Raw genomic sequence first — 24,620 nt, forward strand, 5'->3', positions numbered from 1 at the left:
CAACTCGAAGCAGAGACGCAGGACTGGGATAGTCTAGTCCAGACCATGTATCTGTGACCTAGTGATTAGATCAATAGCAAGTATTTGTGTGAATTATGTTGCCTCATCTAGGTAATACAACATAATCTATCTCAGACCCCTATCATTTACTCTTAATACATCTCAGTGCATAGAATATATTAGTTAGTCCCTTAATCAATAGTGTTCAGTGAATTTCTTCATAATATGGTTTCTATTAACCTAGTTTCTGTACTCTTCCACATTGAAAGTCCGATGCTGAATTTACAGTCTGCATTTACTTACAATTCTATTTAGGGAATGACTGAAGATACAATTCAAGCTGAGTCTGATAGTATACAGCTTTAAAAATTTAAAGGTATCAGTTGAGAGCAGGTAAACTGCAATTGTTGTTGTTCAGTCCCTAAGTCGTGTCCAACTCTGCGACCCCATGGACTGCAGCACGCCAGGCTTCCCTGTCCTTCACCATCTCCCAGAGTTTGCTCAAACTCATGTCCACTGACTCAGTGATGCCATCCAACCCAGTTTTCTCTTTTCTCAATGTCTATTAATGGCTCACTCTGGCCCTTTGTTTTTCTTTTGCTAAAAAACAAATTAATTTATTTTAATTGGAGAATAATTACAGTATTGTGATGGCTTTTGTCATACATCAACATGAATTGGCCACAGGCATACGTGTGTCCCCCTGATCCTGAACCTCTCTCCCACCTCCCTCCCCACCTCATCCCTCTGGGTTGTCCCAGAGCACCAGCTTTGGGTGCCCTGCTTCATGCATCAAACTTGCACTGGTCATCTATTTTACACATGGCAATGTACATGTTTCAGTGCTATTCTCTCAAATCATCCCACCCTTGCCCTCTCGCACTGAGTCCAAAAGTCTGTTCTTTACATCTATGTCTCCTTTGCTGCCCTGCATGTAGGATTGTTGGTACTGACTTTCTAAACTCCACATATATGCATTAATATACAGTACTTGTCTTTCTCTTTCTGACTTACTTTACTTTGTATAATAGGCTCCAGGTTCATCCACCTCATCAGAATTGACTCAAATCCATTCCTTCTGAGCAATATTCTAACGGCCCCCAATGACGCCCCGAGGCAGGGGACAGGTGACCAAAGGTCAGGGCCAGAGGCCACACCCAACCCCTGCCTTCCTCACCCTCCCCTACGGGCAGGGGGAAAAGGAATATTGCTGAGCTATATTCCATTGTGTATATGTACCACAACTTCCTTATCCATTCATCTGCTGATGGACATCTAGCTTGCTTCCATGTCCTAGCTATCGTAAATAGTCCTACAGTGAACACTGGAGTACACGTCTCTTTCAATTCTTGTTTCCTTGAGGTGTATGCCCAGCACTGGGATTACTGGGTCGTATGGCAGTTCAATTCCCAGTTTTTTAAGGAATCTCCACACTGTTCTCCATAGTGGCTGTACCAGTTTATTTATTAAACCTAGAATATGCCATAACTTGAACATACAAACCTAGAATATGCCATAAGTTTCTGAACTCACAGAAACTTATACTCTGCTCAAGATTCCATTAGGAGATACAATTATAGATGACTTAGTCTGGAAGGCCCCTTCACTATTAATACATGAGGATGTTTAATATGTGCCAGAAATACCTCTAAAAAGCAGAACAGATAGTTAGGACGCTTGTCTTACTTGAGCAAAATCTAAGCAAAACAAGAATGAATGAACAGGGCATTCTGGCGCGGAGCAGAGCGGAGCGGCGGTGGGCGCAGCTAGTGGGTCGGGCGCGGAGCGGGGGTCAGCTTGGTTTACCCCCGACACCCCTCCCCCTCAGACGCGAGCCCCACCCCTCCGCCGGCCAGGCCCACCCGACTGAACTATCCCCTGCGGCGCGAGCCCGGGGCGGCTCCGGGCGCCCCCCCAGCAGAACCCCCCCACCATGGGCAGCCAGAGCTCCAAGGCTCCCCGGGGCGACGTGACCACCGAGGAGGCAGCAGGCGCTTCCCCCGCCAAGGTCAACGGACAGGAGAACGGCCACGTGAAAAGCAATGGAGACTTATCCCCCAAAGGTGAAGGGGAGTCGCCCCCCGTGAACGGAACAGAGGAGGCAGCAGGGGCCACTGGTGATGCCATCGAGCCAGCACCCCCTGGCCAGGGCGCTGAGGCTAAGGGGGAGGTGCCCCCCAAGGAGACCCCCAAGAAGAAGAAGAAATTCTCTTTCAAGAAGCCTTTCAAATGGAGTGGCCTGTCCTTCAAGAGAAATCGGGAGGGTGGGGGTGATTCGTCTGCCTCTTCACCCACAGAGGAAGAGCAGGAGCAGGGGGAGATCAGTGCCTGCGGCGAGGAGGGCACTGCCCAGGAAGGGAAGGCTGCTGCCACCCCCGAGAGCCAGGAGCCCCAGGCCAAAGGGGCAGAGGCCAGCGCTGCCGCCAAGGGAGGAGACACAGAAGAGGCAGGGCCCCAGGCCGCAGAGCCATCCACTCCCTCGGGGCCAGAGAGTGACCCTGCACCAGCCAGCGAGCAGAATGAGTAGCTGGGTGGGGGCAGGTGGGTGATCTCTAAGCTGCAAAAACTGTGCTGTCCTTGTGAGGTCACTGCCTGGACCTGGTGCCCCAGCTGCCTTCCTGTGCCCAGAAAGGAAGGGGCTGTTGCCCCCTAGCCACGTTTCCTCTCCTTCTCTCGCTCCTGTGGATTCTCCCATCATCCATCTGGTCTTCCTCTTAAGGCCAGTTGAAGATGGTCCCTTGCAGTTTTCCCAAGTTAGGTTAGTGATGTGAAATGCTCCTGCCCTTGGCCCTACCTCCTTCCCTGTCCCCACCTGTGCCGAAGGCAATTGCTGGTTTTCTTCCCCAATTCTTTTCCAAGTAGGTTTTGTTTACTCCCCAAATCCCTGAGCCAGATGTGGGGGTGCCTACACTCCCAAACCCTGAGTGTCCAGCTTTCCCGTTGAGTTTTTAGTCTCTTGTGCTGTGCCTAGTGGCACCTGGGCTGGGGAGAACACTGCCCCGGTCTAGGTTTTTATAAATGTCTTACTCAAGTTCAAACCTCCAGCTTGTGAATCAACCCGTGTCTCCTTTTTTGACTTGGTAACCAAGTATTAAGCTTTGGGGTGGGCGGGAGGTCTGTAATGTGAAACAACTTCTTGTTGTCTTTTTTTCCCCCTCCCATTGTTGTAAATAACTTTTAATGGCCAAACCCCAGATTTGTACTTTTTTTTTTTTTCTAACTGCTAAAACCATTCTCTTCCACCTGGTTTTACTGTAACATTTGAAAAAGGAATAAATGTTGTCCCTTTAAAAAAAAAAAAAAAAGAATGAATGAACAACAAAGGGGTGAGATGCTCTTGTATACAGACTGAATTGTTCTCAGAATCCTATGAGATGTGTCTGTATTGCTGACTCCCTTCACTGTTCACCTGTAACTATCATAACATTGTTAACTGGTTTTAATAAAAAGTTAAAAAAAATCCTATGAGAAATACCCTTTTAAGACCAAGAAAAATCAGGTGTGCCAAGCAGTTTATAAGGCCCAGTTTATACTGGTCTCTGAAGGCTGCTGGTTTGAGGTCTCTGGTGTGACTTATCAGTATCTTACTACAGCACTGGCACTAGACGAGAACAAGTACCATTATTTCATTATCTAATTACGCATTAATATGATCGACCAAAAATGCATGTGTGTATAAGGGAACTATATACACATTTCTAGCTATTCCATATATTTCACTGTTCTACAGAAGAATCCTGAGAAAACAAGGTTGTATCGGGCGTGGCTTTTTTCCAAGTAGAAACCCAAGTCAAATGAAGTATAAGGGCTATTCTAAAGAAACATAGTTATAGTACTTTATGAACCAACACGCTCTAAGAAATACAAATATAAAATTGCTAGCTGATCAAGTAACAGACAAGTTTTTACTAACTTCATGTGTCTGGACCAAAAGGAAAAAGGGAGAAAAGAAGACTTTTGTTTTACCTATGATAAACATGTCAATAGCAGCTGGATTCCGAGCCATTTGGTCCTAGGTGAGAAAAAGAATATTATAATTGAATATGGTACATTTTACTTAATTTCTTGTTATTCATTGTATCCTTCCCTGGGGACAAGGCAAAACAGACAGCAATAACTGAAGTGCTCTAAACAATACTTAGACATTCCACATACTGTTCAGTTTCTGTTTTTATGATTTCTGTATTTAGGCTCTTCCTATCAAGCCCTTGGAAGAATGCCAAGCAGCTCTCAAAAACAGTTAAAATGCTTATACACTGCTCTCAGTGTTCAAATGAACTAAAAAAAAAATGATCCTTTAAGAGAACGATTAAGACATTAAAACCATGAGATGATATATGACCTATGGACCTAAAAGACAGGGCTTTGGATTCAGTCAATGGACCTGAACAATTCTAGATTAATCGTTTCTCTCAGGAAATGAGAGGCCAAGTCACTGTCCTACAACCTTACAGAACTATCAAGTCAAAAATGAGATAAAGAAATGCAAATGCTTAGAAAAAAATTTAAAGCAATGAAAGTTCTTTAAATAATATAAATGTCATATAGAGTCACATGTCTCAGATAACTAAGAAAAACATTTTCTATTTTAAATTCCTCTTTTAAGTTAAAAGTTCACATCCAGACAAAAACAAAAGCAGCAGGTCTGTAACTGAGGAATGACTGAGAACTGAGGAAATAAGAATGAGACCAAATGACATGATATTCTGTGCGTACAGGAAAATCTTAACAAAAGCCTCCTGAAAAGGATCTATATTTTTCAATAACCCAAATACATGCTGAAGAAAGAGTTTAGAAAGTTTCTACTGCACTCAGAACTTGAATCAAATGATGTGCAAATGTTAGATTTTTAAGGTTAGAAACTGATATTACAATTAATCACCTCAGAAAGAAGCTCATTAGTTTTTCTCAAGCTTAAAATCCCTAACACAAATCACAGCTTTCCCTCTGTACGTACAATTGTTTGCACTGTTGGTCCATTGGTGAAATTTTCTTTTAGTATTTTATGTCATTAAATCAGAATATTAGCCCTCTAGTCAAATAGGTCTATAATCAAATTATATAACGCTCTATACTCATTCCATAATCTTGAAAATTCCTAATGCACATTTTATCAGAACATATCTGAAAGCCACCTTTCAAGACACTTCCTACTTACTGGACATTGGTAGAAGACTTCATTTTTGTTTCGGCCCTCCGCAGCTTCCACTGCTATGTACTGACTCAAACCAGTGTGTATGCAAAAAGTTAAAGGGAGACAGTATTTCAGTCCCTGTCTCTGCTGGAAGCCTCCAGCAGCCGTGTCGACATCTAACAAATCCTCAGAACGGTAGTGATTAGACAGTGCCATGCTTCCCAACAACCTGAGAACACAGACTCAAAAATTTAGTCAGCTGCAACCTTTTGATGAGTACTAATTTCACATTGACAACTTTATGAAAACTGATTACCATGTCAATTCTAAAGCAGGAATACATGAAACACTACAATTTCTATATATCTTAAATTCAAACTCTTGAGTGGAAAGATTCTGGTTTAAATTAAAAGCCTAAATATCTAAATATATACCTTTTAAAAAGAAAAAATAGTTTTATTGCTTTCAAAAACCTATCTTGCCATAATTTGCCAGCATTTTGCTATATATGTATGTATGACTAATTTTCTGTTTAAAGGAGTATATTCTCTCTGATAGTTTTATCTTGATACAACCTTTAGCTTACCCTATCCTACCAGGCAGAATAAATGGAGATCAGCTTAAACCTTATTCAAATTTTCAAAAACTTGGGATGTCTGGTGTCTAAACTCATCTCATGGTAGACAAATGAGAACAACACAGGTTTCAGTCTTTGCAAGAGTCTCATCCTAAGCCTCACTGAGCTGTGGACAGATAAAAATCCCTGGGTTGAACTCATGACCTGTTTGTCATGTCAAGTCTGAGCAACTCCTTTAGTAAAGTTCTCTCCTGTTTGTTCTTGAAATATGACAATTTTTCCTTTTTTGTCAAGTTGCAGCGTGACAGGAAAACAAGAGTAGAAAAAAAAAAAAATCAGTGATTTAGGCTTATCTAGTTCTAACTGCCCAGTATTTGATATCTGAACCTCAGTAACCTCAACATGATCGATCACCTTCTAGATTCCCTGTCCTCACTCAACTCTGATCTAAAATGGTAAAAGAGCCTCATATGATTTTTCACACACATAGATATCAAATTCTAACAAGAACAATGCAAAATTCTCCCTAAATTCCTATTAGCATGTCACAAATGCAAAGTCTCTGAATTAGCTTAATTTCATAAAGGAACAAAAGGAGCAGAATCATTCAAAGAATAAACCTTTTAAAACTAGGAGTGAATTTGACAGCTACTGTATGCTCTGCTTTTACCAAAAGGATCCACAGTGAATACTTCATATCTTTTGGAAGTAAGTTTAAAATAGGCTATGCTTGAATAGGACAAAACTATATTTTCTTTGGTTAAGTATGTATAGCTCTGAGCAAATTACTTTTTAGATGTATGATACACAGAATTTACAACAAGTTCTCCCAAACAATTTACCTGGCCTGTAACAGGGTAAACATTTCAAGGATTCAGAACAGTTCTAGTTAAATTATATATATATACACACACACACCCCTCTCTCATGTCCCATACCCCCACCTCCAACCAGACTTCATTTAAACTATAAAGATGTATTAATAGAAATGATGCTTTTGAGACATAAATCTATTTTGGCAAAATCAAATTCAAGCTTTATATTCTGTCTTATGGATTGCTACAACAAACAAGAGGAAATTCTCATACTCCTTTAATCTGTTAAGAATAACTACAAATACAATTTGTTTACATTCTAGAAAATACTTTGTATCATAAAAAATAACCCAAACAGTGAACATCTTACCCAGGAACAACTAACTTCTGCCCATTGTGGATACGATAGGAACACCGATAATCATCAGGAAGCTTGCAGCCGATCTGAGCTTCCACAGCATCTAGGTCTTCCTCTCGAGCACCCTCTGCAGAGACACAAAAAAGCAAATTATGAAACAATGATAGCCTTAAATCTAAGAAGGAATTCCACTGTATCTGCTAGCCAATGAAACAATTTTAGACCAATTGAATTCTGCCTAAAAGGTACTTGCTGAAATATAGGGAAATGAACTGAATATTTAGAGAACCATTACATCACTTTAGATTGGCTGTGACAATTGAAGCACCTGAGCAAGCAAATTCCCCAGTTTCCTCTCCAGGGGGAAAGCACTGGCATTAAATAAAATATGGAATGGCAGGCACCAGTGAAATCCACAATAATTTTTCACATTACACTGCAAACTTAAGAGCATAGCTCATTTTTCTTAATCTAATAAACTTCTCTATTTAAAAAAACTCTCCAGAAGTTCTCTAAACAGATGTTGTTCAAGAGTCTTAACCAAGCTTCTCAATGGGGAATACAGGACTTAGGTGTAGGTTCATTCTAGGAGGATATTACCTAGCATTTGATTTTCACGTTTGTAAGCCTGCCATATAAACTAGCTTCAAAAAGTATCATTACAAATAGCAAGGAAGAGAGTCATTCCCAGCAATGGCACACCAGGCTGCTGGGCCAAACCTTCTGCTTAGAAGCAGAAAAGCTGAACAGAATATTGGTTTCAACGTTTCCGGAGAACCTCAAAGGCGGTGAGAATGAGCACGGTCTGGGCCGGGGGAGGCTGGTCCAGAACAGGGAGACTGAGAATTTAGCCACTGGAGGTACCTTGTCTTTGAGGCAACTCCCAATTCTGAAAGCAAACACAAAGCTGAGAAACTGAGCAAAGCTTTCAGCATTATCATAGGGTTGAGAGTTCTCCAAAATTTATTAAAACAATTCAAGAAGCACTATAATTACAAGAAGGACTATAATTACAAAGAAAATCGTTACCTAGACACATTACCAGAAAACTGCTGAAAATCAAAGACAAAGAGAAATCTTAAAAGCAACCAGAGAAGGGGAAAAAGCCACAGTCACTTTCAGAGGAATGACAGTAAGACTGATAGCTAAATTACCAACAGAACAACAGAAGCTAGAACAGTTATCTCCAAGCACTGGGAAAAAAAAACAACAACTGCTGACTAGAATTCTATATTCAGTGAATTTATACTTCAAAAGTGAAGATGAAATCAATACATTTTTCAACCAAAAAAAAAAAAAAAATCTGAAAATAATTCAGCAGTTGCAGTCCCTCATTAAAAAAAAAAATACTAATAGGAATTCTTCAGGCAGAAGAAAAATTACCCCAGATGGAAGCATGAAGATACAGGAAGAAATAAAGTGCAATAGAAGATGTAAATATGGAGGTAAATCTAAAATAATATTGAACATATAAAATAGAAATAATGTTTTCAAAGATATAAAACAGGTTGATGAAAACTAAAATCATAAAACTATAATAAAAAGATAAGAGGGAGGTAATTGAAATTAAAGTATTTTAAGGATCTTTCATTGTTCAGGAAGTGGTAAAGATACTAATTTTACAATAGACTTTCACTATGTCAGACATACGTATTCTAATTTCTAGACTAATCACTAAAAGAAGACGTTAACTAAGAAAGGCAAGGGGGTATGGAATAAAAGATAATTAAGAAGAATGCAAAAAAAGGAGCAGCTGCTGAGGCAGCACCAATAAAAAGTAGAAACAAGGTATGCACACATGCCTGCTCAGCCGCTCAGTCCTGTCCGACTCTTTGCAGCCCCGTGGACTGCAGCCCACTAGGCTGCTCTGTTCCATGGGATTCTCCAGGCAAGAGTACTGGAGTGGGTTGCCATTTCCTTCTCCAGGGGACCTCCCCGACCAGGGGATCAAACCGTGTCTCCGGCACTGGTAGGCGGATTCTTTACCATGGAACCACCTGGGCCTCCCAGCAACATGGTATATTTACATTCAAATGTATTAATAATTATATTAAATATAAACAGACTAAATAATCTAATTAAAAAAGATTGACAGACCAGATGAAAAACAAAACACAATTATATACAAGAGGCACATCTTAAAGATGTAAACACAGAAAACTAAAATAGCTCTACTAAAATCATACAAAACAGACTTAAAGGCAAATAGCATTATTTGAGGTAATGGAGGACTTTCCGTAAAGGAAAAAAGGCTCAATTCACTACACAGGCATTATAACTTTAGTTTTGTACATCTAATAACACAGCTTCAAAATATATTTTTTAAATGACAGAATTAAAATGGAAAAAAAAGATTGTCTATAATTATAATGGGAATATTAGTTTTCTACTGCCACAATATTAGAAGTGTCAAACAACACTCATTTACTATTTTACAGTTTCTGCAGGTCAGAATTCTGGGCATGACTTAACTGGATCTCCCACTCGGGTCCCACAAGGCTGAAGTCATGGTGTTAACTGGGGCTGCTAGCTCATTTTATGCATCCTTTGCTTGGGGTTCTATTCCAAACTCACTGGTTGTTGGCAGAACACGGTTCTCTGCAGTTGTAGGACTGAAGCTCTCTGCTCTGAGAAGCGATCTGCCATCCCTCTCAGCTGGCCCTCTCCACAACATGCCAATTTGCTTGCTCATGGCCAATAGGAGAGATACTCATGCTTTGTATCTCTCTGACTTCTGGAAGGGCCCAGTTCCTTTTAAGTTCCTTCTGGGTCAGGCCTGCTCAGGATAATTTCCCTTTTGATTAATAATTAATTCAAAAACAACTAATTTTTGACTTTCATTAATTTGTAAAACCCCTTCACCTTTTGTCATATGATATGACCTATCACAGGACTAAAAGGCAAGAGTACTGGAGTGGCGTACCATTGCCTTCTCCAAATTATATCCATAGTACCACTCATACTTAAGGGGAGGCTATCATTTTATCAGGCATGTACCACAAGGATGGGAATCTTGGAAACTTTCTCAGAACTCTGCCTACCACAGTAAGGAATTTTAACATATCTCTCTCAGTAACTAACAGAATAAGGAAACCAAAAACTTCATAAAAGTATAAATGATTTGATAAGATTAACAGTTTTTGCCTAATTATATACATAGTACTAAATGGCAACAATGGCAAAAAATATATAGGAGAGATACATATTCTTTCCAAGTATACATGGAATATTTCCCAAGATAAATTATATGCTGGACACACAACAAATCACAATAAAGTTCAAATGACTGAACTCATATAAAGTATATTCTCTGATCATAGTGGAATTAAAATATAAATTACATTAAAAAGATTACTAAAAAAGCCCCCAATGTTTGGAAATGAAGGAATACATTTCTATACAATCCATGGGTCAAAGAAGAAATCACAAAATATTTTGAACTGCATGTTAATGAAAACACAACATATTCAAACTTGTTGGATGAACTTAAAGCTATGTTTAATGGGAAATTTATACACCTAAAGGGATTTGAAGAAAATAAGAAAGGCTGAAAAATTTATAGTCTAAGTAATCATCTCAAGTCAGGAAAAAGTGACAATATAAACTCAAAGAGATGCAGTCAGCAAAATTAATGAAATAAGAAATAAGATATTAATATACAGAGGATTGACAAAGACAAAAGTCAGTTCTTTGAAAACATTAATAAAATTGATTAGTCCCTACCTAGCAAAACTGATCAAGAATAACAGAGAGAAATAATAATATCAAATAATATCAGAAATGGAAAGGTGAAATCACTACCGATCCAACGAGCATTACAAAGATAAGAGGATATTATGAAAAATTTTATAGCAATAAATTGGAAAATGTACATGAAGTGCACAATTTCCTAGAAAAACACAACTTACCAAAACTGACATGAGACTAAGTAGAAAATCTGAGTAGTCCTAAATCTGATAAAGAAATTGAAACTTAATTTAAAACCTTCCCACAATGAAAACTCCAAGATTGAATAGCTTCACTGGTAATATTCTACTAATCATTTAAACAAGAAATAAGACCAAGCTTACATAAACTCTTCCAGGGAACAGAAAAAGAGGCAACACTTCCCGACTCGTTTTACAAGGCCAGCATCATCTTGATACCAAAACCTGACAAGAACATTGCAAGAAAGGAAAATTACAGGCCAAACTCTCTCATGAGCATAGATGTAAAACCCCAAATACTAGCAAATCAAATCCAACAATATATTAAAAAGAAAAGATAACACATTCTAACCAAAGTAAGTTTACTCCAAGAATGCAAAACTGGTTTAACATTCAGAAAAAGCAATCAATATAATTCAGAGCATTAACAGAATGAAGTAGAAAGGGATTTGATAAAATTCAATTATTCATTTAAAACACAAAAACAAAAAACCCTTTCCCCAAACTAGGATCTTAAGGGACTTCCTTCAATATGCTAAAGAGTATTTACTAAAAACCTACAGCAAACATCATCTTGTTGAAAGCTCTCCCTCTGCAGTCGGAAAGATAAGGATACTCACTATTATCATTTCTACCCAATACTGTACTGAAGGCCCAGCCAGTTCAATAAAGCAAGAAAAACAAAGAAATGACATATAGGGATTGGAAAGCTAGAAATAAAACTGTCATTCTACCTCCTCAAGGATATGCAAATTAAGATCACCATACACACCCATTAGAAAGGCCAAAATAGAAACAATGACAACATTAAAGTGCTAGTAGGAATGTAAAGTGGTAAAACCATTTTGGAAAATTAACTATTTTTTGAAGTTTAATGTAAGCATACTATACCACCCAACAAACACAATCCCAGATATTTGCCTGATAGAAATATGCCCATATATACATCAAAAATGATTTACAAATAGATATAGAGTCACAGACATAGAAGACAGACAGGATTGTGGGGGGGAGGGATAAATTGGGAGACTGGGTTTGACATATACACATTACTGTACATAAAATAGATAACTAATAAGGACCTACTGTATGGAACAGGGAACTCCACTCAACACTTGTAATGACGTACATGGGAAAAGAATCTAAAAAAGAGTGGATATATGTATATGTATAACTGACTCACTTTGCCATACAGCAGAAACTAACACAGCATTTTAAATCAACTATGCCCTAATAAAAATCACTTTTAAAATGATTTACAATATTATTAGTAATAGTCAAAGACTAGAAATAAACTATCCATCAACAGTAGAATAAATACATAAACTGTGGTCTAATCATATAATGGAATGTTTATACCATAACAAAAATGAACAAAATACTGTTACACACAACTGAATCTCACAAATGAAACAAATACTTTACACAAAATACACAAGTTAATCATGCAAATTATATAAAGTTCAAAAAGAGAGAAAGCAACTCTGTGGCATTAGCAATCAGGATAATGGTTACCCCTGAGAAAGAGAGAGGATTCGAGGTACACATAATTATTCAACTTTATGACCTGAAGGGTGTTACAATGGGAAAGTTCACATTGCAACAGTTTACTGAGTTGTACACTTATGATCTGTGCACATTTCTTTATTTTTTACTTTTGATGTGTGCACATTTCTCTAGGTTGGTTAACATCACTAGTGATAGCCTGTTAATATCACATACCTCCAGCTATGTAATAAGAGAAACATTTCACCTCGGTAGTAACCTGAAAAACCCCTTAGTCCAGTCTAATCAGGAGCAATACTTTAGACAAAGTCAGTCGGAGGGACATCCTGCAAAACACCTGACCAGTACTGCTTCAAACTGTCAAGGCTGTGAAAGATAAGGAAAGGCTGGAAAATTTCCACAGGCCAGAGGACAGTGAGGAGACACATGGCAACTAAATGCCATGTGGTATTCTTGACTGTGTGCAGGAACTGAAAAAGGATCTCACTGATGGAAAACCTGGGGAATTACAAATAAAGTCCAGAGTTCAGTGAGCAGGAATGTGCCAGTGAAGACTTTAGTTTGACAAATGTCCCACAGGGTGGTATGTTAGGGGAAACTGAAGCTGGCTGAGGGGTACACAGGAACCCTCTGTGCCATCTTTGCAACTGTCTTGTAATGTAAATTACTACAAAAAAAGTTTATTTTTTAAAAAGTTCAGTATGAAAGTAAACAAGCTAAATAGCTATCTGAACCAGAAGTTGAATGAGAAAAAAATTACTATTTATATGGTTAGTGCTACATATTGGACATTTAACATGTAACATTAAGAAACCAAGCATTTCTTGAAAACAGATAGCAAGACAGAGGAAAAAAAAAAGTTAAATGACAACAAGGAAACATGGTGAAAGACAAATACAAGGAAATATGTTTTAGAGGGGCATCCTACTCTAACAGAATTTGGAAGCCAGACAGACCAGGGTCAAATCTCAGCTCTACCAATTATAGCTGGCCCTCTGTATCCACGGTTGTGCAACACAAGGATACAAAGGGTCAACAATGGCACTTGCGCGTCTTTGGGTTTTGATATCCCCAGTGAGCCCTGGAACCAATCCACTGTGGATACCAAGGCATGACTAGACTGACTGTGATCTCTGGCAAGTTATTTCAACTCTTTAATCCGGTTTCCTCCTCTGCAAAATAGATGATAACCACCTACAGAAAATTACAGAGAGGATTAAGCAACTTTCATGTGCTTAATAAAGTGCTTTCCTGGCCCCCAGCCTATTTGTATGAGGAAGAGGTGAAACGATCACTAGGAGCCAAGAGGCCTAGAGTTCTAGAGTTCATCTCTGTTCCTCACCAGCTACATAAGTCACCTAAACTCTCTGAGACTGTTCCTTCACCTATGAAAAGAAAAGGGCTGTTATAAATCAGGGATCCACAAACTACAGCCCGAAGGCCACATGCCACCTACTTCTGTAAATGAAGTTTTCTTGGAACACTGCCACACCCATTTGTCGTTGAACTGTCTATGGCTGCTCTCCCACAATAGCAGAGCTGAACAGCTGTCACAAAGGTCATCTGCCTATCGAAGCCTAAAGTATTTACTAGCTGGTCATTTAAAGAAAAAGTTTGCTAATCCTTGGTCAAAATGATCTCTAAAAGGTCCCTTGACTCTAAAAATGTTAAGCCAACACTTAAGGTTAATATGAACTTCAAAGACATATGATACATACCATTAGACAGACTGCAACCTGGAACTTCCAGATGTGCAAGTTGGATTTAGAAAAGGCAGAGGAACCAGAGATCAAATTGCCAACATATTTTGATCATTGAAAAAGCAAAGAGAAATCCAGAAAAACATCTACTTCTGCTTCATTGACTATGCTAAAGCCTTTGACTGCATGGATCACAACAAACTGTGGAAGATTCTTAAAGAGATGGGAATACCAGACCACCTGACCTGCCTCCTGCGAAACCTGTGTGCAAGTCAAGAAGCAACAGTTAGAACTGGACATGGAAGAACAGACTGGTTCCAAATTGGGAAAGGAGTAGGACAAGGCTGTATATTGTCACCCTGCTTATTTAATTTATATGCAGAGTACATCATCCGAAACGCAGGCTGGATAAAGCACAAGCTGGAATCAAGATTGCCAGGAGAAATATCAATCACCTCAGATATGCAGATGACACCACCCTTATGGCAGTAAGCAAAGAGGAACTAAGAGCCTCTTGAAGGTGAAAGAGGAGAGTAAGAAAGCTGGTTTAAAACTCAACATTCAAAAAACAAACACCATGACATCTGGTTATCACTTCATGGCAAATAGATGGGGAAACATGGAACCAGTGACAGACTTTATTTTCTAGGGCTCCAAAATCACTTTGGATGGTGACTGCAGCCATGAAATTAAAAGACGCTTACTCCTTGGAAGAAAAGCTATGACAAACCTAGACAGCATATTAAAAAGTAGAGACATAGCTTTGCCTACAAAGGTCCATCTAGTCAAAGCTATGGTTTTTCCAGTAGCCATGTATAGATGTGAGAGCTGGACAATAAAAATGGCCAAGTGGGGAAGAAATGATGCCTTTGAACTGTGGTGCTGGAGAAGACTCTTGAGAGTCCCTTGGACTGCAAGGACATCCAACCAGTCAATCCTAAAAGGAATCAACCCTGAATATTCATTGGAAGGACTGATGCTGAAGCTGAAACTCCAATACTTCGGCCACCTGATGTGAAGAGCCGACTCACTGGGAAAGACCTTGTTGCCGGGAAAGATTGAGGGCAGGAGGAGAAGGGGACGACAGAGGATGAGACGGTTCAATGGCATCATTGACTCAATGGACATGAGTTTGAGCAAACTCTGGCAGATGGTGAAGGACAGGGAAGCCTGGTATGCTGCAGTCACGGGGTCCCAAAGAGTTGGACATGACTGAGTGACTGAACGACAACAACAGGCCAGTACACTATAATTTCAAGATACTTAATAAAAATTTTCCCAAGCCCAATGCCTATCTGCTTTCCAAGTTTCCTATCTGCAATCTCCATACTCTTGAAATTGAGTCAGGGATTATGGCCCCTGAGATGAATAGCTAAGTTCCTGACTCAGTCCTAAAACTCATAGGTCTACATGAATAGAACCCCCGATTTTCTAGATTTCAGAGCATCTGTCCTATTCCAACTCAGAGCAAAGACCCCAGAGAACTGGCACCTAGCAGTAAAACAGGGGCTGTGAAGGAATCCTCTGACAACCGCACCTCCATCCACTAGGTACACAACTGTGAGCAGGGAGCCTGGGAATACCAACTGAGTGCCCCCCTAAAAAACTATAAAAGAGAAAAGGAAGAGACTGCTATGCACCCTTAGTTTCTTCCTTTCCTGGTAGCTCCGTGCCTCAAAGGAGAACAATGAATATATTCTCATATTCCAAATATCCTAATATTAGACTAGCTCTCTAAGAGTCCTAAGATAACCTAAGCAGAATAGGTCCTCTCTTCCTTCAACAGCTGTTAAGACCGCAGCTCTGGAATCAGTCCTGTATTCAAATCCTGGCTCAGCCTTTGCTTTGTGATGGCAAACAACCTCCTTAGATTTTTTTTGCCTCAGGTAGCTCACCTATAAGATGAGAATAGTAATTGCCTGCGTCACTGGATTTTGGCAATTTAAATGTAATAATACACAGTACTTAGCTTAGCACTTAGTTTTGTGTTGAACAAATATTAGCTACTGCATACTTGCTTCATGCTAAATCACTTCACTCATGTAGGACTCTTTGAGACCCTATGGACTGTAGCCTGCCAAGCTCCTCTGTCCATGGGATTCTCTAGGCAAGAACACTGGAGTGGGTTGCCATTTCCTCCTCCAGGGGATCTTCCCAACTCAGGGATCGAACCTGCGTCTCTTACATTTCCTGCATTAGCAGAAGTTCTTTACCACTAGCGCCACCCAGGAAGCCCACTAACACTTACATATTTTACATATCACCACCAAATTACCTATTTTCGGAATTATTTTCCTCTTGAAATTTTTCAGCCCCACATATGAAATAGATATTTTTCTTTTCTTTCAAGAAAAAATACTAATAAAAATATTAATCAAGGGTCCTTTCCTTCAAAGCTCTACTCTCTCTACCAAATTATTCTTTCTTCTACTTCCTTGCAATTCAGTTTTAAGTAACTGGTCATGCAATCATGACTGTATGAAATTCATATTTGCATGGAAAAGTACAGCAGAAATATGAAATGTAAAAGGAATCCCTTTTCAAAAGAGACCTCAGTTCAAAAGGAATACACTTGAGAAGAACTAATTCCAATTTCAGCTTAGCAAAACCAAAACACATATAAAATTCCTTTTAGTGGAGAAACCTAAAAAAATTGGAGGCTAAAGCAGATAAGTAGCATCTCCAATCCATTTATGTATTTCTTGGGCATAAATTTAAAAATCGAAGTAATGGAAAATAGCTTAATATTTCTTGCCAAAATTGGACAACAGTAGTATGGTAGACAGAGCACAGATTCTGGGGTCAAATAAACCTCACTTCAAATCCTAGTTTCATTATTCTGTAAATGTCAAAGTAGGGATGAAAGCTTTCCCTATTCTATTATGCTGCTCTTCAGATGCGTAAAAACCCGGTCTGTCAATATTTGGTCTTTCCTAATACCAGGCTGTCAAATAAACACTTATTTGTACTGAAAACAGGGAAGAGGGTTGATACAGCAGGCAATTCTTCAATTAAAAAAAAAAAAAAAAGTCTTTTAAAAGAAATTACAATAGGTATCCTCAAGCAATTCTAGCATTACTAGTTTCTTTATGTAAAACAAATGTAAAGATCAGATGAGTTCAGCCTTCCCTTCCAATAAAGAATCACGCGGGTGCAGAGGTGGGCAAACCAGGGTCAGTATCCCCTTAGCAACCGAGGCTTCCCGTTTCCCCGACCAAAAGTGAATGATGCATTACAGACAATGTTGGACTAGCAGAGATCAGCGTAGGAGACAGAAACCTAAAGTTATTTAACCTGTTTATACTAGAGTCACTAAAATGAAGAAGGGACACCCTGTATTCCCAATACCTTTCAGAGATAAAACCATCCGAGGACATCTGGGTTCCAAGTATTTCTTGAGATCATCCCAGGCCTTTTTAATAGCAGCATAATGGTCAATATATCTTCCTACATCAGAGTAAGTATCAATGAAGAGGGATTTCCAACACTGGTTCTTCTGTGTTTTCTCTTCCCTAAATAGATTTAAAAAATAAAATTAAAAATCTTTCCCAATGAAATTAGCATATATTTTAGACACTTACCAATGTACTTTATTGGGAATTTGTGGCTACTTTTGTCTTCCTTTTCATTTATTTTAGCTACAAATGAAGACTAGATAATAAACAGTAACACACACATCAAAAAATTTAACAAGTAATGTTCCTGGAATAGTGGGATTATGAGTCACTTATTTTTTTACTTTCTATTTATTATTTTTGTAAGGTTTCTAATCCTTAATAAGATATAATATGAATAACATATGGGATATGAATTCCAACTTACTCCTAAAAACATACCAATGGTAAAATTTTAAAATATATATTTAGCTTTTCCATTTTAGAGCACATTTAGAAACTAATGACTGACAGGCTATATTAATCTAATTTATCTACACTGGATTAACCAGAGAATCAATACAGCACAGCAAAGGAGTCAAAATTCAACATTCCTGTCTGGTATGATTCCACAAACATTTACTGTTTATTTAGCCACTGAGGACACTGAAAATAAGGCACATTTTTTGCCTTCAAAGAATGTAATCTAATCAGGGAGAAAGAATGAAATATAAATTTAAGAGTCAGAAGTGGTACAGGATAAGGCAGCCAGAATACCAGTAGTAGCTTGGACCTTATCCTCTAGGGAATAGAGAGTCACTGAAGCGTTGTAACAGGGGAGTGAAAAGAGCGGACCTGTGGTTGTGGTTTGGGAGGGGTGTATACCACAGACAGAGAGACCGGTTGGAAAGGTTCTGCAGCAGTCCGGTAAGGGACGATAACTGAACTAAAGCTGTGGTGGCGAAACGAAATGAGAAGAAAGATTCAAGAAACATACAGGGGCTGAAGTCAGAAAGGCTTGGTCACTGAATGAGGTAGGGAGAGAAGGACAGAAGAGACGTAGGATGCTGCCCCTCTCTGGCTTGGATGCCAGGATGCATGGTACCGCTATGACGGCAGGAATACAGGAGGACCCGGTTTAGGGATGGGGAGAACAATCCAGGGTGTTGTATGTACGTGTGTGTGTGTTTTGGGGTGAGGGGAGTGGTAGGAAGGAAGCAACCTTTTATTCATCGAAGTAATACACATATTATTAAAACCAAAAAGTACCAAAGAACTTATAGTGAAAAGCTAGGCAGTCTCCTGTTCTTCGTCCAACTCTTCAAAGGAAACTTTAGGTACTTCTGGAAGGTATCTCTGTAATTCTAAATGCTTGTTCCTCCAGCTGTATTTTTTAATTTTTTAAATTTGTGGCTGCACTAAGTCTTTGCTGCTGCGTCTGGGCTTTCTATAGTTGAGGTGAGCGGGGGCTACTCTCTAGCTGTGGTGTGACGGCTTCCCACTGCAGTGACTTCTCTTCTTGCAGAGCACAGGCTCTCGAGCACATGGGCTTCAGCAGCTGCGCCAAGTGGCCTCAGCAGTTGCAGCACACAGGCTCGGTAGCTGTGGCACACGGGCTTAGCTGCTCCACAGCATGTGGGATCTTCTTGGACCAGGGACTGAACCCACGTCCCCTATGCTGGCTGGCAGATTCTTAACCACTGGACCACCAGGGAAGTCCCTATTCCTCTAGTTCTTGATTTATCAATTTTATATCTATCTACTGATACCCCAAAGAATCAATAAAAGGTCAGGATGAAGCAATACATGAAATTCCTTCTTCCTCATTCTTTCTCCTTCCAATGTTTAGAGGCTGTTATTTTTAGTTCTACTCAATAGCTTAGCTTTAAATAATATGTTTAAATCTCTGTTTCTTGCTTCACCAACTTCAGTTACCACCTGACTCCCCTCAACCTAAGAAAAAGATATTAGCAATCCTACCCTTTCTTTCACCTTTTCCAACTCCCACCTTCTGTCATCTACACTTTTATTCTATCAAATTGATTAAAATTTACTAAATTCGGTGAACCCTGTGGGTCATCCAGTGGAAAGGTCCAGCAGACAGTTATGCAAACAAATCTGGGGTTCAATGGCAATGTCTGGGGTGGACACTCAGGTTTGGGAGTTAGAAGTATACAAGTCATCTCTACAAACTGCAGGAGTCCATGCAGGAGACTTCTCAGAGGGAGAAGAGCAGTCAGTCACGGAGAGAAGTTTGGAGAACACCTGCGTTTACTGGCAGGCACAAGCAGAGCCATCAAAGGTGTTAAAGAGACAGGCTTAGAGAGGAAAATCAGGATAGACTAGCACTAATGAAAGCCAAGGGCCCAATTTCAAGATACATGTTTCCCAAATACTCACTCAGATATCAGCCAGTATTTTTTGCAATGTCTTCTCCACAGAGGATCATGACTTGATAGCTGGCTGAGTCTTCGACTGACATAGCAACAGCTGGCAGTAACCAGATTCATGGTTAGTATAAAAGAAAACAAGAAAGCAATTTAGAAATGAAGATGAAAATAGTCAATGTTAAGTTCTGTTTTGTTCCTTTTGCTTTTCTTCCACTACCTTCCGCAAAACAGTATTTTCTAAAACCTATTTAATGTGTTAGCTAGTATAATTACCTTGTGAGTAGTGAAATCTTAACTATTTGTGCAGCCGTCACAAACACACTGCAAAATGTCTACAATTTTAATTTTCATACAAAAGTCTATGAAACCTATAAACCACTGGAGTTATTTCAAATCAAAGAGTTTTCCTATACTCATTATTGGGCAGTAATCATTTCTACAAATAGAAATGTTATGCAGATGTAAACAAACTGTTTTTTCTTTCTAAGATGTGAGACATTTGATATTAAATACATAGGCCTTCTGTTCCAATTTTTTTCTTAACAGGAATATGTAGCCAAAACCACTTTTCAATTATAGGAACTATTGGAAAACCCACTTATAAAAGATGTTGGATTCACAACAGTTCTGATTCAGTATCCACAGCTATTCAACTTAGGGTCAACTGCTCAAAAATATGAAATATTAGAAATAATTTTCTTATTATATAGAGATTTCTAACACAATAGTGCTTGATGCCTGTAAATCCTTCCCTATGTAATTAATTCAAAAAAGAATGAACTTGAGATTTTAAAAAATGGATTTCTATCCTTTCAGAAGAGAAATCACAAGTTAGAGAAAGTAGGTAGGTATTAAAAGATTTTACTTGGGCAATAACTAATCAATTAAGGGAATCTTAAATCACACAGGATTTGTCAAGGCCATGAGTGGGGCATGTTAAAAAAAACAACTGATGCTAAACAGAATAGGCTTTGTTCACTTTTCAGATTTTACACAAACATCATTCTCATCCTTTTCAGCCTCTCTCAGGAGACGCCCAAACATTTGCAAAACTAGGAATCCCTCCAATTTTGTGAACTCAAGAGTCCCCTATCTCTTTTTTAGGTCCTTCTCTCTCGATGTCCCAAGAGTTAAACAACATAAAAGAGTCGCTGGAATGTGCACCAGAAGTGATTTTTGATGGACATTAAGGATGAAAACTACTGTCCTAGAGCTTCTAACTCAGTCGGCATGGGGTGACGTCTGTACCTCGGGCATGATATGTATATTTTTAAAATGCCACATATAATTCTAATATGCAGTGAGACTCAAACTGTGCAGTTTACATTAAACAATGATCCCAATAGACTAATCAATCCAATCCAATCCAGTTCAGCAAATATGTACCAAAACCTTCAGAAGGTTAGCAATGGGAGAGACACTTGAAAAATCTCAGCTACATACTACAGGAAAGTCACAGTACATTGGAAACTTTTCTGTGGATAAAATTCGATGGCATTTGTCTCAACTTGTTTGGGCTAAGGGATGCCCAGATAGCTGGTTCAACACTATTTCCTGATGTGTCTGTCAGATGTTGCTGGAAAAAATGAGCCTTCGAACTGGCGGACTAGGTTAGCCAAACAGCCCTCCCCAGTACGGGTGGGCATCATCCAATCCACTGAGGGTCTGAATAGAACAAAAAGGCAGAGGAAGGTTGAATTTGCTCTCTGCCTGACCACTGATCTGGGACACTGATCTTATCCTGCCTTTGGCACTCCTGGTTCTCAAGCTTTTAGAGCCAGACTGGAATCACTTCTCCAGCTCCCTACCCTTCAAACTATTCCACCAGCTTTCTTGGGTCTCCAGCTTGCACATGGCAGACTATAGGAAAGAGCCTCCAAAATTCATGAGCAAATACCTTAAAATAAGCCACACATACACACACGTATTGGTTCTGCTTCCTTCAAGAACCCTGACTAATACAGTATTCAACTCAGTTTACTTCTACAAACATTTATAGAGGGATCATGTCACTTTTGTTTAAAACTTTGATTATGACCTAAAGCATTTATAATAAATTTGAACTCCTCACAAGGTCCTTCATGATCTCACCAGTCTCTGCTCAGCCTCTCTGCCTGTGAGTCACTCCCTACTTCCTACAACACCAGTCTTCTAGCTCTTCCAACAGGCTCTGCTATCCTCCAATCAGCTCCTGAAAACATGGGTCCTTCTGCCAGGACTGCTCTATGCTGTCTATCATATACAGCAGCTCCTTCCAGTCTGAATCAGCTCCTTCCAGTCTGAATCAGCTCCTTAACAGAGTCACTGATTCATTTCCTTCATAGCACACAGCAGCTCTTGTAATTATGCACTTTTTCTCCATCTTGCCCATTAGACTGTAAGAGCTTATAAGAGGGTCCTTATGTGTCTTGTTCACTATTGTTTCCCCAGCATTTAATAGGCTGGCACACAGAAACACTCAAAAAAAAAAAAAAAAAAAACCTGTTGAATAAACAGTGACTACAAAGACAAACAACACAGTCTTTATATTTAAGAAATGCACAATCTATCTGGTATGGTAAATGAACTCTGCAGAGGGAGGAAAAAAGGTAGAGATCGGACTCAGGACAGGGGGTCTTAAAGGAATTCATCTTGCTAGGATGAGAAGAGGGGAGCATGGCATTCCAGGCAAGGTCAAGAGTTTAAGCCACAGAACAAAAAAGGCACAAGTGTGGTATGCTGGCTGAGGTCAATTTGGATAGAGTGGACTATGTCAAATAATAAGGGCCTTAAATGCTCCCTGAAGTTTAGGTTATAATCTGTAAATAACGAGTGGCATTACAGGATTTTTAGGATCTGTCTTAGAAAGATCATTCTGAGAGCAAGGTAGCCCATTAGATCAAGAGTGTGTGTAGTGTTAGATTTCTAAAAGGCTATAAGTAAGTGTTAGTTGCTCAGTCGTGCCCGACTCTTTGCGACCCCATGGACTGCAGCCACCAGGCTCCTCTGTCCATGAGATTTTTTCAGGGAAGGATACTGGAGTGGGTCGCCATTTCCTTCTCCAGGGTATCTTCCCAACCCGGGGATCGAACCGGGTCTCCTGCACTGCAGACAGATTCTTTACCGACTGAGCTACAAGGGAAGCCCCTAAAAGGCCCTACCAACACAATATTTCAGATGAGAGTTTGCAGCTGGAACAGACTTTTCCAAAGAAAAGACAAACTTTATTACAAGCGTGAGTAGAGAAAAAATTGTTTTCTAGAAAAATAAAAATGTTACAGGTATTAGTATAGATAGCAGCCAGAAACTGCTCTCTCTGTCACCACTTAGCTAGACAAACCAACAGCTGCCACCAACTTCCAGAAAGCTGCATGTCTACAAGGATCCCTGACAACACACGGTACAGTCACCAAACTGCTAGAATCCAATGGTTAATCAAACAAAACAAAACTAATCTCTCCTACCTATCCTTAAGAGGGCGTCTTTGCCTCCTCTGAAAATATATATGGTGGCCCAAGAAAGAGGCATGCCACCAGCTGTCAAGGGTGTAAACAGCGCCATTTCTTCCACCATTCCAGGCAGTCCCAAGCACTGAAGGAACCTGGCATTTAACCACCCCTACCAGCAACCGGTGTTTATTTTTGGGAACAGACGCCGGCAACTTGTGAAACCCAAAGCGTACAGGAGGGAAGATGGTCACCTGTATCGCAACACCGGAAGTCAGTACCAAAACAAAATCCAACATGCAACCGTGAGGAGGAAGGCTGAAAACGAAACAATTATCCAGCAGAGAAGATGGAAAGTGAGCCTGCCAGATATAACGTTGCCGCAGAAGTCGCACCCAGGGGTGAGGGGGTCGCCCGGCTCCTCTCCCGCGTCCCACTGGCCCACTTTGGCGCCCGACTCCGAAGGCCTCCGGCCCAGGCAGAGAGAGAAGAGTGCTCTGCCGCCGGGACGGAGACTTTTTCAAACCGGCCAAGGCTGCCAGGATCGGGCAGAGACGCCGGGGGTCCGGAGGTGCGGGCCGCGGGGGTCCGCAGGCCGGCAGCGGGGAGTAGTATCTCCCCGCTTCCAACTGGGCCTCGCTGAGGCCCGGGAGAGAGGGCTCTTGTCGCTCCTCAGGCCTGGGCCCCGGCCGCGAGGAAGACCTCAAGGCGGGACCCCTTCCGCCGCGGTCTCACCCCGGACCCCCGAGGGACCCTGCAGGATCAGGGTGGCCCTGGCGTCACCTTCTAGCTGACACCCGAGTCCAGGTTCGGTCGGCGAGCCGGGCCTCCGTCCTTCCTGCCTTACACCTCCTCCCTTACCCGCGAACCCCACCCCTGCCATGTGCCTCGTCCCATTACTTGATTAGGTCCCGGTAGTCCAAGAAGGATAAGATGAGGAGCAGGGGGTCGGTGGGCAGCGATTCTAGGGTCAGGGGCGCCGACTCAGTATCCATGGCCGCCATCTTGCCTGGCCCGGTGCAGGCCTGGCCACGCCCCGGCCACGCCCCGGCCACGCCCCCGCCGCCACAGCCCGCGCCGCTCCCCCGCCACCGGCACAGGTTTGTTATGTAATCGACAGGAGAGCGGGATAGCCCCGCCCACAGAGCGGCCCGATAGGCGGTTCCCCCGAAGGCTCCGCCTTCTGCCTTGCAGGCCGAGCGCGCGTGCCTCGGGATCTGGCTAACCCAAGCTACTCTAGTTCTGCCGAGTCCCCCTGTGCTCTCCCTTAGATTCTCCCCCCCTCCTCCCATTTCGATCCCTAAACTTGCCCAGTCCGGACCTCTTTGAGAGTTTATTACCAAATTTGATTGGGTCACTCTCGCCCCTCACGAGAAATTTTACATCCGCTATCCTTGAAGCGTGGCCTCAAGTTC

The 24,620-nt window shown here is 40.7% G+C and overlaps 2 protein-coding genes across 2 annotated transcripts in view; one reads left to right on the forward strand and one right to left on the reverse strand.

Annotated features, from left to right (window-relative positions):
• The window catches only part of FBXO3 (F-box protein 3), a 35,180-nt gene extending 10,962 nt beyond the window's left edge, over positions 1–24,218 (reverse strand). Inside the window, exons 1-6 of the mRNA XM_068988646.1 lie at positions 24,106–24,218; positions 19,791–19,880; positions 17,365–17,528; positions 6,897–7,011; positions 5,159–5,363; positions 3,967–4,012 (exon numbers count right to left, since the gene is read on the reverse strand). Of these exons, the coding sequence (XP_068844747.1) occupies positions 3,967–4,012; positions 5,159–5,363; positions 6,897–7,011; positions 17,365–17,528; positions 19,791–19,880; positions 24,106–24,209 (724 nt within the window). The 5' untranslated portion in view covers positions 24,210–24,218. The remainder of the gene's footprint in view (positions 1–3,966; positions 4,013–5,158; positions 5,364–6,896; positions 7,012–17,364; positions 17,529–19,790; positions 19,881–24,105) is intronic.
• Positions 1,934–3,228, forward strand: LOC138093088 (MARCKS-related protein-like). Its single transcript, XM_068989183.1, has one exon. The coding sequence runs from the start codon at positions 1,934–1,936 to the stop codon at positions 2,525–2,527; it is 594 nt and encodes a 197-aa protein (XP_068845284.1). The 3' UTR covers positions 2,528–3,228.
• Positions 24,219–24,620: the final 402 nt, after the last annotated feature.

The sequence above is a fragment of the Capricornis sumatraensis genome, chromosome 16 (assembly GCF_032405125.1).
Source record: "Capricornis sumatraensis isolate serow.1 chromosome 16, serow.2, whole genome shotgun sequence".
Classification (NCBI taxonomy): Eukaryota; Metazoa; Chordata; class Mammalia; order Artiodactyla; family Bovidae; genus Capricornis; species Capricornis sumatraensis.

What these genes read in the sequence shown, in the direction of transcription:
- LOC138093088 (XM_068989183.1), top strand. Translation starts at nt 1,934, where the DNA reads ATGGGCAGCCAGAGCTCCAAGGCTCCCCGGGGCGACGTGACCACCGAG.